Source organism: Mytilus trossulus, chromosome 7 (genome assembly GCF_036588685.1).
Source record: "Mytilus trossulus isolate FHL-02 chromosome 7, PNRI_Mtr1.1.1.hap1, whole genome shotgun sequence".
Lineage (NCBI taxonomy): Eukaryota > Metazoa > Mollusca > Bivalvia > Mytilida > Mytilidae > Mytilus > Mytilus trossulus.
Genome location: NC_086379.1, coordinates 62,289,244 through 62,301,865, shown reverse-complemented (window position 1 = coordinate 62,301,865; position 12,622 = coordinate 62,289,244). Strand labels below are relative to the sequence as shown.

The window sequence follows — 12,622 nt, the reverse complement described above, 5'->3', positions numbered from 1 at the left end:
CTAGACTGCATACTGTAGAATTTTACAAACATACTTAATGTGAATTGTTAGAGGATTAATGTAATTTAGCTGCAGAATTATTTCTGTTTGGACGGATTATTCTATTAGTATGAGTTCAATATGGTCAGCTCAGGATGGTATATCGGACTAAAATTAAGAATAATTAGATTATTTGGCGTCAAATGTCATGTTTCGACATTTCGGGATTTGAAAGTTCAAAAACGGTACTAATATGTTTTCTTGTTTGCTGAGGGGTTACTAAGTGTCTTCCAAATTTCTTATTTTTTAGTTCTACTGGCTCCATCGTACTATTTCTTTGAAAAAAATTGTTATTATACTAGTTTATCTTCATGCTTGAACATCTTTTACTTCTAAACAAAATACATATATATTCATACAAATAAGGATTTTTTTTGTATGATTGCTAATGACAGAATATCCATAAAGAAAACAAAGTAAGAATGATATGAACAATGACAAGAACGGCAACCTGAGAAAACTGAGATAACCCCATACCGTATAGTAAATAGTTATCAAAGGTGCCAGAATTATGATTTAATACGCCAGACGCTCGTTTCATCTACATATGACTCATGACACTCAAAATAGTTAGAAAGCCAGACGAATTTAAAGTTGAAGAGCATTAAGGACCCAAAATTCCAAAAAGGTGTACCCAATACGGCTAATAAAATCTATACATGGAATAAAAAATCGTTAGTATTTCGAATAATTCATACTTTTGCAAACAGTCAATTTATAAAAATGACCATGTAAATGTTATTCATGTCGACTCCGAAGTGCTGAGTTCGGAGCTTGTGATACCCTCAGAGCCGAAACATCCACCAACAGTGGCATCGACACAATGGTGTTAATAGTTATCAAAGGTACCAGGATTATAAGTTATACGCCAGACTATAATTAAAATATATTACAAAATGTAAAACACTACAAAAGACAATACAAACTGCTTGATTTAAGCTTCAAAACAACAAGTTGGTTACAGGAATGTATATTTGTTTTAACGTTGTTCAAAGTCTTGGTAACAAATAAATTGCATGATTTTCACCGAGAGAACAACGCTATGGGGAAATGTGCACAGGAAAAAATGAATTACAAATTAGTAACAAATAAAGGCAACAGCAGTATACTTTTACTCAAAAGTCATAAATCAATTCAGAGAAAACAATCCGAGTTGCATTCTAAAACAGAGGGAAACACATTAACTATTAAAGGAAAACAACAGAACAACAGAAATACTGAAGCTGCCGTATTCCTGATTTGGTACAAGACATTTTAAACCCAAAATTGGCTATCTTTCGCTTCGGGATGTAATTGAAAGCTAACAGAACTACATTTCTTGCTTGAATGTTTTAATTCTACACAATGTCAAAATATTGTACTAGCCGACATCTTTGTAATTCGTAAGGTATATTAACAGTTCCCAGAAGATATATCAACGAAACAAGACATATATATGCCCGCTCCAGAACGAGTAATGATTGGCTTATAGTGCTTAGTGTTGAGTGTTTGACGTAAAGGATAGCATCAGTTTACGTGTTTATCTCTTTCGAAGATACGAACCGTGAGACCAAAGTAACGGAAAATAATATTATCTTCAACGTGGGCGAAAGCTGGTGTGTTGGCATGGTTTATATCGTCGCTTGCATTACATGCATCCAAATAAGACAGTTGCTACGATTTGGGATAGAACACAAATAATAAATTTACAGACCAAACCGTTGATCGAACTCATAATCTACCACACTTGAGGCTTTAAACAAACATGCAATTACATAACCTTAACAAATTACATTTTCAGTACCTTCTGACACACTGACAGTTTAGTTTTAGATGCAGTTGATGTGTTGGAATTTGACCATGAAAACCATTTAAAATGTGATTATTTTGCTTTGTTCATTCTTCGCATAAAGTTATGAATAAATGCAACAGTAGTATACCGCTGTTTAATAGTGGTCGATCGATTTAACTGAAGCTAATCCGGGTCATAAACCAAAATCAAATAGAACACATCAACTGTAAAAGGAAAACAATGGAACAACAGAAACAATTATCTGCTACAAACATAAATGTGCGCATTTTGTGTTTCATCAAAAGTACTGAATTTTGGCATTTCGTTACTGTGCTCACGGTATTATTGAGGAAATATGCCAGTATTCATTTTGGCACATTCAAAATTTTTACTTGTTCCTTCTCTTGTTAACACAACGTTTTTTTCGAAGTTGAATTGTCTTTAACATTCACGATTCGATGTCTGATCTTTCACGATCAGATCGAAATACTTGACTATCGTTATTTATTGTTTCATGATTATTATTTCTAGATATACCGAATGACAATCATGTAATACAGAAGTAAACGATCATTTGACTCTGAAGGAGGGTGTGGTGTTTTACTAAAAATTAAAATCTGATACTAATTTTGAAGAAGAAATATTTTCATGAAGGAGAAGAGGGGAATCGGATTGAAAGTTTTGTCATTAAATCTAATGTAAAGTAAATTAATCTTATTTTGTATTCTGTCAGGATTAAATATTATTTTGGTTATCATCGAAAAATTATTCAATATATAAAATTCATATTATCATAGCAGGATGAAAATAAGATTTATAACTATACCATATTTTATAGCTATTTTGATTGTGGTTATATCGAATAATAGTAATCTGATTTCATAACTTGTTTACAACTAGAAAAAGGATTAGAAGAATAAAAAGTTGATTCGTGTGGAAATCCAATACACGTGCAACACTTAATTTGCGTAGATATATATATATTTATATGATACAAAAGATGACATGCAAATAAAACCGGCGTACTTATAACTGTATTATTTTGTTTATGGAAAAATGTTTATTACCACGCCTATTAGCCTAGAAACATACACGTGAAAAAAAAATTCTTCATAAAATCGTTTTGTAGTTTAATCGATTTAATTTACTTTAAAAAGTATTATGTTAAAGAATTTGATATCAAAAATCGGTCAAATTTTGCAACGGATGTAGTGACTTGCTGAGATATGCTGTCGTTTTCAAAACGATACAAATAAAAGTTGTTCATTGGATCTTTGCATTAGCTTGGTAAATATAATAAGATTACAGTTTTGTTTCTTGTGTTTTATCTTTTGATAGATCTATTCATGAAGTTTATCTGGATTTTTGTTTTTTAACTCCTTCAGACAAAGTTGACCTTAACAAATGACTATTGTTTCAAGTCACGTATGGTCATATTCTATACATCTTTACTTGTTTAAGTCTTATAAAACATTCGTGAAGTTTCAATTTGAGCTTACAAGAAGAAGAATGGTCTAGAAAGTGCATGAGAGGAAGAGATCTGAGATACGGATTAAAACATTACAACCTTGACCAACGAACCATGCAAACGAGGTTAAAGTAAGATCATACAAAAAAGCACAAATAACAGTTATGATGCCATACATAAATCATAGTTGACCTATCGCTTACAGATACAGCTATTCTTTTACAATAAGTGAAGAAAAAATCATATGGCAAAATAACTATATTTTAAAGCAGTTCATGACAATAAGGTCAAGGACGTTGGATAGATGACAACTCCAAAACATAAGGAATTATTTGTATACAAGGTATGTATCATCCAAACAGGTTTTCTACCCTCTGAAATATAAAGCTTTCCGCAAGTAGTTGTAGCGCTATAGTTAGCCTTGTGTCCATCTCCGATAAATAAAAACTAAAATACGATGCAGAATAAATCTATATTAAAAGACTCAAGAAACAAATCATGCTAGTATACATTGCATTTCTACTTCAGTATCAAAACGTCTTCTACACCTTTCATAAAGCTGTTACGGTTAGATAAGCTATAAATATTATCAATATAGTTGTATAAAAGAAAAAAACATAAATTTTATCAAGAATTCGTACAAAATCCTTGGTTGTTGGTTTCCTTTTTTTGTCGCTCACATCTAAAATAGAGTTTTTCTGGCGATATTTGGAGAAAACAGAGATCAAACATCCCTGAATCCCTGTAGCTTCCGACTCTTCAGACCAATATAACTTCATGTTAATTATATTACACATGGTTATGCATGCACTGGTCACGAACAATAGTATAATGTAAATTACCATGAAAGACATCGGATTTGATGTGGTTGGAAGTTTATCAGACACCAGTGTTAAAAACACCATGTACGATAACAGAATTGTCATACCAAAAGACAACCGCTCGCCGCATTCTATAGGTAACATAAATATCAAAGGATTAAGCAAAGCTAAGACAGCGGTGGGTGTAAACACCAAAACAGTGTAATAAACTGGTTTTCTCTTGAAATTTATAACCACCTCAAAAGAACTTTCATGTTCAAGATCATTTGCAACCGTAGTACTTTCCAACTCCCATAGTTGACTCAGAATAAGATGCGAGTTCTCGGTAGTTGGGCTGATTGGTTTAAGTCTTATAGTGTTGTGATAACCAAATCCAGAGAGAAGTAACTCACAAGAATGAGAATCAAATGGAAACTTTAGGACATTAACAGAGCATTTGGCATTTAACACCGATCCTGGTGTCCAGACAAGTCTGCCATCGTTGGTAACCTGAACATTAAACGACGAGTCAGACCCGATCCATGCTAGAGTATCAGCACTATTTACAAGTATCACTTTCGGGATCCATACCTTTGACTGTGGTACAATTATTTGGTCGATTCCATCATACAATGTTTTGTTCCATGTTAGAGATTCATCTGTCCAGAAAAAACTGATAGCTCCTACAACAGATAATACACCATCTACTTCGTTAAAGTTGTTAAAGGCAAATAAATGGAACTTTAAACTTATGTTAAATTTTCCGTTGTCCGTAGGCATAGGTTGAATCTCTGCATCATAATCCTTAAATATTGAATTATGCAGGTCCCTATAGGTTGATATATTATCTCCTAAAACACAGAAGATACAGCAAAAAAATAGTATATTCTGTAAAATTCCCATGCTGTGACCAAGCATTTGCATTGTAAAACCAAAAAATTTGAAATGCCGTATTTGAATACAATTTCTAGAAAATGATTGATCGACCATTACATCATGGCTTTTGTATTTGTGTACCCGAAATATTTAATGGGTTTGTATTATATGGATGCATTTGTAACGGATGTGATATCTCTAAAGGTAAATATTACTTTGTATTTTAAAAGTGACAAATTTATATAGATAATTTAGAATATGGATTTACTGTTGAATTATAAACACTTTAATCGGTTTGGAGTTGGTTAAGCAAAGATCAAGTGAATTAGTGTGCCATGATATGTATTTACATATGAACAGCATGGCTTTTACCACTAAATGCATCTTTTGAACAATATGTCACTTAAAAATTGCTTCAGAGTCTGAGCTACTCCCAGGTTTGAAAAAAGAACCTGTAACTATTTAACGAGCTATAGTAATGCACAAAGTCCAGAAAAATTCATGCAAAATAACAGATGTTGGCAAATTCCTCTTGGCCTAAAAGATTGTTTTGTCTTTTATATCAGATTGATAAGTTTGTGTATAACGTTTTCTTATAGAACTATGTATGTTTGTCCTTCAAAATCTCAATCACTGTTAAATATAATCAAATGTGATGTTTAGGGCTTGAACACATTGGTTTTAAAGGCAATTTTAAAATATGAGCCAATGATCACCTGTTGAAATTGACAACCACCTTTGAATTAGTATAAAACCCTTAAAGGCTCCTCATGAAATATAAATTTACCAAAATCCGATTGATTTTTTAAACCATCAGACATCAAATACTAAATATTTATCAGCTTTAAAGTTAAGAGAAGGGGGAGGGGTGGCTGCGAAACGCTATGCGGCGTCGCCGTAGAAGGTTGGAACAAGGTAATGGTTCCAGTTCCGGTCATTCAAAAATTATAGAGTTAGATCTTTTCTAACATTGTCTATTTTACTAGACACTTTAAAAATATACAAAATGATATATATTCGATTTATTCAATTTTAGATAATTTAATTCAAAAAGCGAAGTAACTCCGATAGTTTTATTTTACATCGTATTCTACCATTTCAAATAGAGAATGTTAATGGGAAGTGTGAATATACAACAATCTAAACAAAGAGAAGAAAACACCAATAGTTTAACATATCAATAAATCCAGCACATGGAGGTAGGCTTCATCTGGTTATTAACAAATATTTTTTTAGTTCATCAAAGATGAACGTCCCATGCAAATCCGAAGCATATAAATGAACAAACTAAAAACAAGAATGTGTCCCAAGTACACGGATGCCCCATCCGCACTATCATTTTTATGTGCAGTGCACCGTGAAATGGGGTAAAATCTCTAATTTGGCATAAAAATAAGAAATATAATATCATAGGGAACATGTTTACTAAGTTTCAAGTTAATTGGACCTCAACTTCATCAAAAACTACCTGGACCAAAAACTTTAACCTGAAGCGGGACATTAAACATGCCTTGTTAATTCTGAAACCTCCCCTATACCTCTAATCAATGTATAATGAACAAACACACAGCAATACGTACAGTAAAGCTCTATTTAAAAGAATTCGAGTCCGATGTTAAAATAGGTAACAGAGGAAACTAAGCAAAAAAACAATTATATAACATACAATAATAAAGGCCTAGGACTACTACCAGTTTCTGACATGTCAATTGAAATTATTGAAAGATAATGTCCTCATCATATGAAAACCAAGCACTATCCCACATGTTTGGTATTTAGTATCATAGCATCATAAAAATGAAAGAATATAACCCTGTCATGCAAACAACAGGTTTAAGAATAAATGTTTTATTTCCGATGCAAAACCCCTTAATCACTATATGATATTCTGAATTAAAGTCTTATAAGTCTGTTGAAAGGTTTGGTTAGTTTTAGTTTTTGGAAAAATCAATCATAATTCTTTAAATGTAAAATTAAAGTTGTCAAGGATCAAAACACTGACTTTAATTCCATGATGCACTAGATTCCATTGATAATCTACTTTTACAAAGCTTGTAGTCCTTAAATTACTTATGATCTACTCAAACAGGTAATAAACCAAGATGCTTCTTTTGCGTTTAGTTCCTCCTAAACAGAAGAGTCATTGGACAATGAACCTTAAAATAAGGATAAGGTCATATAAACTCTTAGACCAAACTACAAAAAAACTTAACTTTTGAAAAGGGGCAACTTCAAATGAAACCAGTCACTGTGACATAGATATAGGAAGATGTGGTGCGAGTACATTTTTCAATCATTGCATACACCATATATTCTCGACTTATTGCTCAGTATATTAGACAGGGTCTTGACCACGAAAACGTAATTTTGATCACTGGTCCAGTAAATAAAGTCGAGGTTAGGTGGAGCTAGTCGGACAAATATGTTTACCTTGCAAAGATCCTATCACTCATAAGTGGGTATCTCACAAATGATTAAAAAAATCAAAATAATGTGTTCAGGCAATCAATGAACCATGAAAATAATGTCAAAGACAAAAGACATATAACAGTCTACAGACTGAAACATTGCTATTTATGGTATCTGCATAGAAGGAAAGAAGCATTAAAGTCTTCTTCCTATTTTATGAAGATCTTATCATTGTTGTAGTTCTTCCAACCCCTATAAAGGGTCAATTGATGATTTCAGCCTTTAAAGATCACTGGCACAATGATCAAAACTATAAAACTGGTCAGACCAGTTTATGAGAAGTTCTTTTCTTAGGACCAGTGAATATTAGTCTGCTGAGTCTAAATGTTCATTGAAACATCAAGAACCTTAGATAGGCTTTGCAGACGACACCCAATCAATCGTTAACATTGGCTCTACTAATCTATACTTCACGTGCAGGTTTTCTACTCCTGAATGTGTTTTTTTTTTAAATGCTTTACTTTCAAGCTAGTGCTAGGGGCTGTCTTAACCTGCAGTAGTGTGAGATTTTTTTTGTTGCTCCGTGTTTTTCATTCATTCTGTCTTTAAGATGAAGAACAGCATAAAAGCATGGTTCCTTAGCTTATTGCTGTTGTGCATGTACTGATTTTAATAGTGTCATGAATAGATACCCCATATTCTTTGTATATTTATATTAAGCATGATATTGTTCAATTACTAAGGAACAGATGACTTGAGCAAAACCTTTCAGAGTTTTAGGCCCTTCTTGCTCTTCAATTTTGAACTTGATTTGGTCTTTTATCAACTTTCTTGATTCAAGCATTATTGATGAGTGTTTTGTAGACTCAACACAAACCGGGTGTGCTAAATTATAGCCATGTAACTTTGATAAGTTATTTCAAAGGCACAAGAAATGAAAACTGAAACAATTTATACATTTTATTAGTAGTGAGATGTTTGTATACATATCATGTACATAGTAAACATCATGAAAAATGCTTTGTTATGAAAATAAAATGGATGGATCATTAAAAGCTCTATAGCTTTCTTTGGTCTAAAATGATGGTCAACTTAATCTAATAATGTATCACAAAAATATTTTATCATAATTTTTCTTCTGTTTTCATTTTCTTCTGAAATATGCATAAAATTTCAAAAACTTGTTCTTTGCACTACTTCAACAAGAAACAACCATATATTTAGACAGGCACATAAAACATGTAGTTTTCAACTTAACACAGACAAAAGCCATCATAAAATGCATAGGAAAAAACAGTACTGAAGCGATTTAAAAATATAAAATTCTTAATCACATGATTGTTTAAAAATCTAATTTTAACAAAGATTAAAATAACTATTCAATCGGTACACAACCTATTTCATCAAAAACACCAATATAAACATTTCACAAATGTAGAAATTATTCTTCATTTTTACAAAAGCTCTACAGCCTACTAAATAAGAGCAAAGGTAGATAACTCAAGTTCAAATCTCATTACTTAATAATATAGTCCTGCTTTATATACTCTATAAATTTTCATTTTAATACTGAAAGTAAACTTTGTAACTGATGTCAAGAAGATTTATAAGCAAGGTATAATCATATAAATTATTGGAAGTACAACCTTTATTATAATTAAATAATAATATTGAATATTGAATATTCATTCAGTACTAATTCAATTTTGATAAATATCAAAGTAGCTTACAATTTTACACTAAATAAATTTAATATTTTTCAATACATAGTTTACAATCATAAAATAATTATTACACAAGATACCATGATAATGCCTTAAAGATCAATTTATATTTTATTCCTAATATTTCCCATGATAATGCAAGTAGCAATAATTTGCCAGCAATTTGTAATGCCTATAAAATTTTGTATGTTCGTCTGAGAATAAGCTTGGAATAAAAAAAAAAGGTGTTTAAAAATTCTATACTACATTGCACTAGTATGAAAAAAGTTAAATGTATTGGTTTCAATCTTGACACAAAAATACACCACAACCACAAGTTAATCCCTATCCCAATAAAATGTCTAAATAATGTAAAAATCTAAGATAACAAAATTTAAACATCTTTCTTTTCTACTTATTATGCAGTTGAGCTCGGAAGACTGAAATATAAAATATCCTCTAAACCAAAAGGTCTTTTCTCCAAGCAGTACTTAGTACATGTAGGTGTTATCCTTTTCTATGTACACTTTTTAATAACACTGACACAAAACTCAGGCTAAGCATTTAACATGTTACAAGAAATCACACCACTTCACATTACACAATAGCAGTTGCAGTTTCATAAATAAGTTTAATAATCTTGGAATGATTCTTAAAATAACTTGACAATAGTCAAAAATGTCCCTTTACAAAAGCTTAAGCACAACTTAAACATAGATAATGATAGTTAAATTCCTCTTCCTTAATTATCCATGATGCAAGTGTGAATTATTGCCATTTTATCTCTGACCCCATGTTAACAGGCAAGTCCTAGCATTATAGTCTAACTGACAACTGGAGCCTCGGTAGAAATGACCTGTTCAGCTTCTTGTAGATTTTTCTTTGCCAGAGCTGCATCATCTTCTGTTATCTTCAATTCAATTATTTTATCATGAACTTCATTTACATCAGTTATTACCTGAAACAGAAAAAAATTCTAGGAGTGAAATATGTGCATTAAATATTATTCTATAAATTACTCAAGCTGTGTCTGAAAGTCTGATTGCATTTGGTACCATGGAATGTATATTGCTATACTCCCCTGCCCTTTCGCCCTCAATTTTGTATTTCCGTTTTTTTTATTTTGAATCATCTGTGATTATTGTCAATGCATCCTAAAACATTGCCACATAAAATCAATCTCTAAGACTGCAAATTTGTTCCAGTCTATACTATGTTACACTCCACAAATATGAAAGGAGCATTGCAAAGTATAAATGGAACAGATATGAGATCTACCAAAGAGATAGGACCAAAAATATCAACTAAAAAAGAAACTTAGAAAGGTGTGTTTTGTTAAAGGAATAACAAACTGCAGTTCTTAGCAGGTCAACAATATAAAATACATCATACGATGATAATATTTTAAATTTTCTCAAGATTTATATTTTCGTCTAATTTTTTTTTATAATATAATTAACATGTGGTCTATTTGATCTCAGCTCCTCATTAGTTAAATTTCAATAGTGCTGATCATGCCTGATGACTTCACACAGAAAAAAACACATCTTTTAGTTAATAATTGAAAAGAAAGAGTTTATTTCCTTATCTTTTAAAAATAATTGGAGAAACCAATACTAATTTCTCTCCACTGTTGACAGTTAAAGTTTTAATAACATAATAAATATAACAATCTCAAGCGTAGAAACATTATATCAGACTTGCTACAGTGTGAGAAAATATGTATATTATTTTAATTGGTGATTATATATAATGTTCAAATTGAGGAATGATCAAATCTGTTGTTTTACAATGAAAAATACAGTGGAAGAGTGACAAGCTCTCTTAAGACCCTCCTTTCAGATTTGAAAGAACAACATGGATTATAATGATTACAAAGCTTTCAATAAATCATATTTCATTTGAAAAGAGCATATCTTGCAAATTTTTTAACTCACTATGATATAACAGTTATATATTGAAGAAAAAAATAATGGACTTGCTTATGTGGTGGAAGAATTCAAGAATATCTATATTTATATGTATCATTAATAATAACTAGCTTGCATATATAAGAATTTTGAGTTTACACATGGGGCAAACTGAAAACACACTACTAAAGCAATAATTCACAGCAAACTAAACATGAAAATGAACAGATAAAAAAACGTGAGGACATTAAAAAGATGCATGAATAATTAGAGATTACAGCAGAATTTGAGTAATTAGGAAGTTCTACCACCAGAAAGGTTTGCCGTAAGAGTTGTCCCTCTTCTCACCTGTGTTGTTGTAGTAACGATCGGCTGTGTAGATTTCGTATCATCATCAACATTGACTGATTCTGTTGGGACAACATAAATAAAAAAACACAATTAACATAATGAAATAAGCTAAGGACTTGTTCTTGTTTAGACAAGTAGATCTAAGAAATTAAAATGATAATGAATTAGCAACAGCATAACATGCTCTATTTGAGCAGGTTTTAGTAAAAGGGAGATGAATTGAACTATTTCTTAGCATGCTCTTCCTAGCAGGTATAGAACTCTTAAAGAATATTCCAACAGTTGCTAGCATGCTCTATGGAATAAAAAAGTTCAACAAATACTCTGTTTTCATTTTCTGAAGAATTACTGACATGCAAATGTTCTGAATATATATTATAATATTTCACCGTAGCTGTACATCATTTAGAATTGAGTTGTTAAATGTTTTCAGTACAACTGAAGACTTATAACAGTGCAATTAACCAGAGCATACAGGGTCATGCTGTTGAAATTGTAAAGATGTGGTGTGATTTTGTAATGAAGTGGAGGCTTTAACATTTAGATGCAAAGAATGGTTTGAGAAAAATAAATCCTTTTCTAAAAATCGTGCAGTAAACATCATAATGTAAAAATTTGAAGATATTTTTTTTATAGAAACGTTGATTATTCCAAAATTCAAAAGTTTATTATATCAAAAGTGATATTATTTCCACAAATGCTTACAATTTAACAGCTACTGCAAGATATTTATTTGAAAGCATATATAACCAAGGATATAAGGAAAGCTAATAATACCACATTGCCAACATGTAAAGTGATAATTTACTAACCTGGCCCGTCCCCACCAGCTGTTACTGTATGTGTCACTGTCTCCTCTGTTGTGGTTACCACTGTTGTCTCAGATGAAGTGATTAATGTTGTTGATTCTACCACCGTACTATCCTGAAGTCTAAAAACAAACAAAATGTTCTAATATTTTATTTTTTTTTAAATTTGCAAATTTCCTCCATGACTTGTCATGATGTATAATTATATAACAAATATCAATATCTTCAAGCGTGACAAAAACAAGTGTGAAAAATTGATTATTTGAGTGAATTTTTCAAGTCTAAGGACCATAACTAAGTACAAAATCATCAGACTTGAACAAAATTTGAACTTTATCTGTAACTGGTCATGATAAAACGTGCAGAAACATAATATTTGATAAGTCCATGGACTCCAACTCTGCACAAAATTATAAGACTGGAAGAAAATTGGAATTATAACTTGTCATGATAAAACAATATATCAATTTTAAATCACTATCTTCA

At 31.2% G+C, this 12,622-nt stretch overlaps 2 protein-coding genes across 5 annotated transcripts in view; both read right to left on the bottom strand.

Annotated features, from left to right (window-relative positions):
• Positions 1–4,981, bottom strand: LOC134726578 (acetylcholine receptor subunit beta-type unc-29-like). The gene is made up of 2 exons (XM_063590986.1): positions 3,920–4,981; positions 1–12 (listed from the first exon to the last, which is right to left on the bottom strand). The coding sequence occupies exons 1-2, from the start codon at positions 4,979–4,981 to the stop codon at positions 1–3; spliced, it is 1,074 nt and encodes a 357-aa protein (XP_063447056.1).
• A 3,329-nt stretch (positions 4,982–8,310) lies between these two features.
• LOC134725495 (lethal(2) giant larvae protein homolog 1-like) overlaps positions 8,311–12,622 on the bottom strand; it is a 32,604-nt gene continuing 28,292 nt past the window's right edge. For 2 of the 4 annotated variants that reach the window (XM_063589355.1, XM_063589356.1), the window contains 3 exons: positions 12,140–12,258; positions 11,325–11,386; positions 8,311–10,024 (listed from right to left, as the gene is read on the bottom strand). In XM_063589355.1, the coding sequence (XP_063445425.1) occupies positions 9,890–10,024; positions 11,325–11,386; positions 12,140–12,258 (316 nt within the window). In that variant the 3' untranslated portion in view covers positions 8,311–9,889. The remainder of the gene's footprint in view (positions 10,025–11,324; positions 11,387–12,139; positions 12,259–12,622) is intronic. The other 2 variants (XM_063589357.1, XM_063589358.1) reach the window with 1 other exon arrangement.

Bases quoted from the DNA above. Each gene is read 5' to 3' on its own strand.
- LOC134726578 (XM_063590986.1), bottom strand. From the start codon at position 4,981: ATGGGAATTTTACAGAATATACTATTTTTTTGCTGTATCTTCTGTGTT.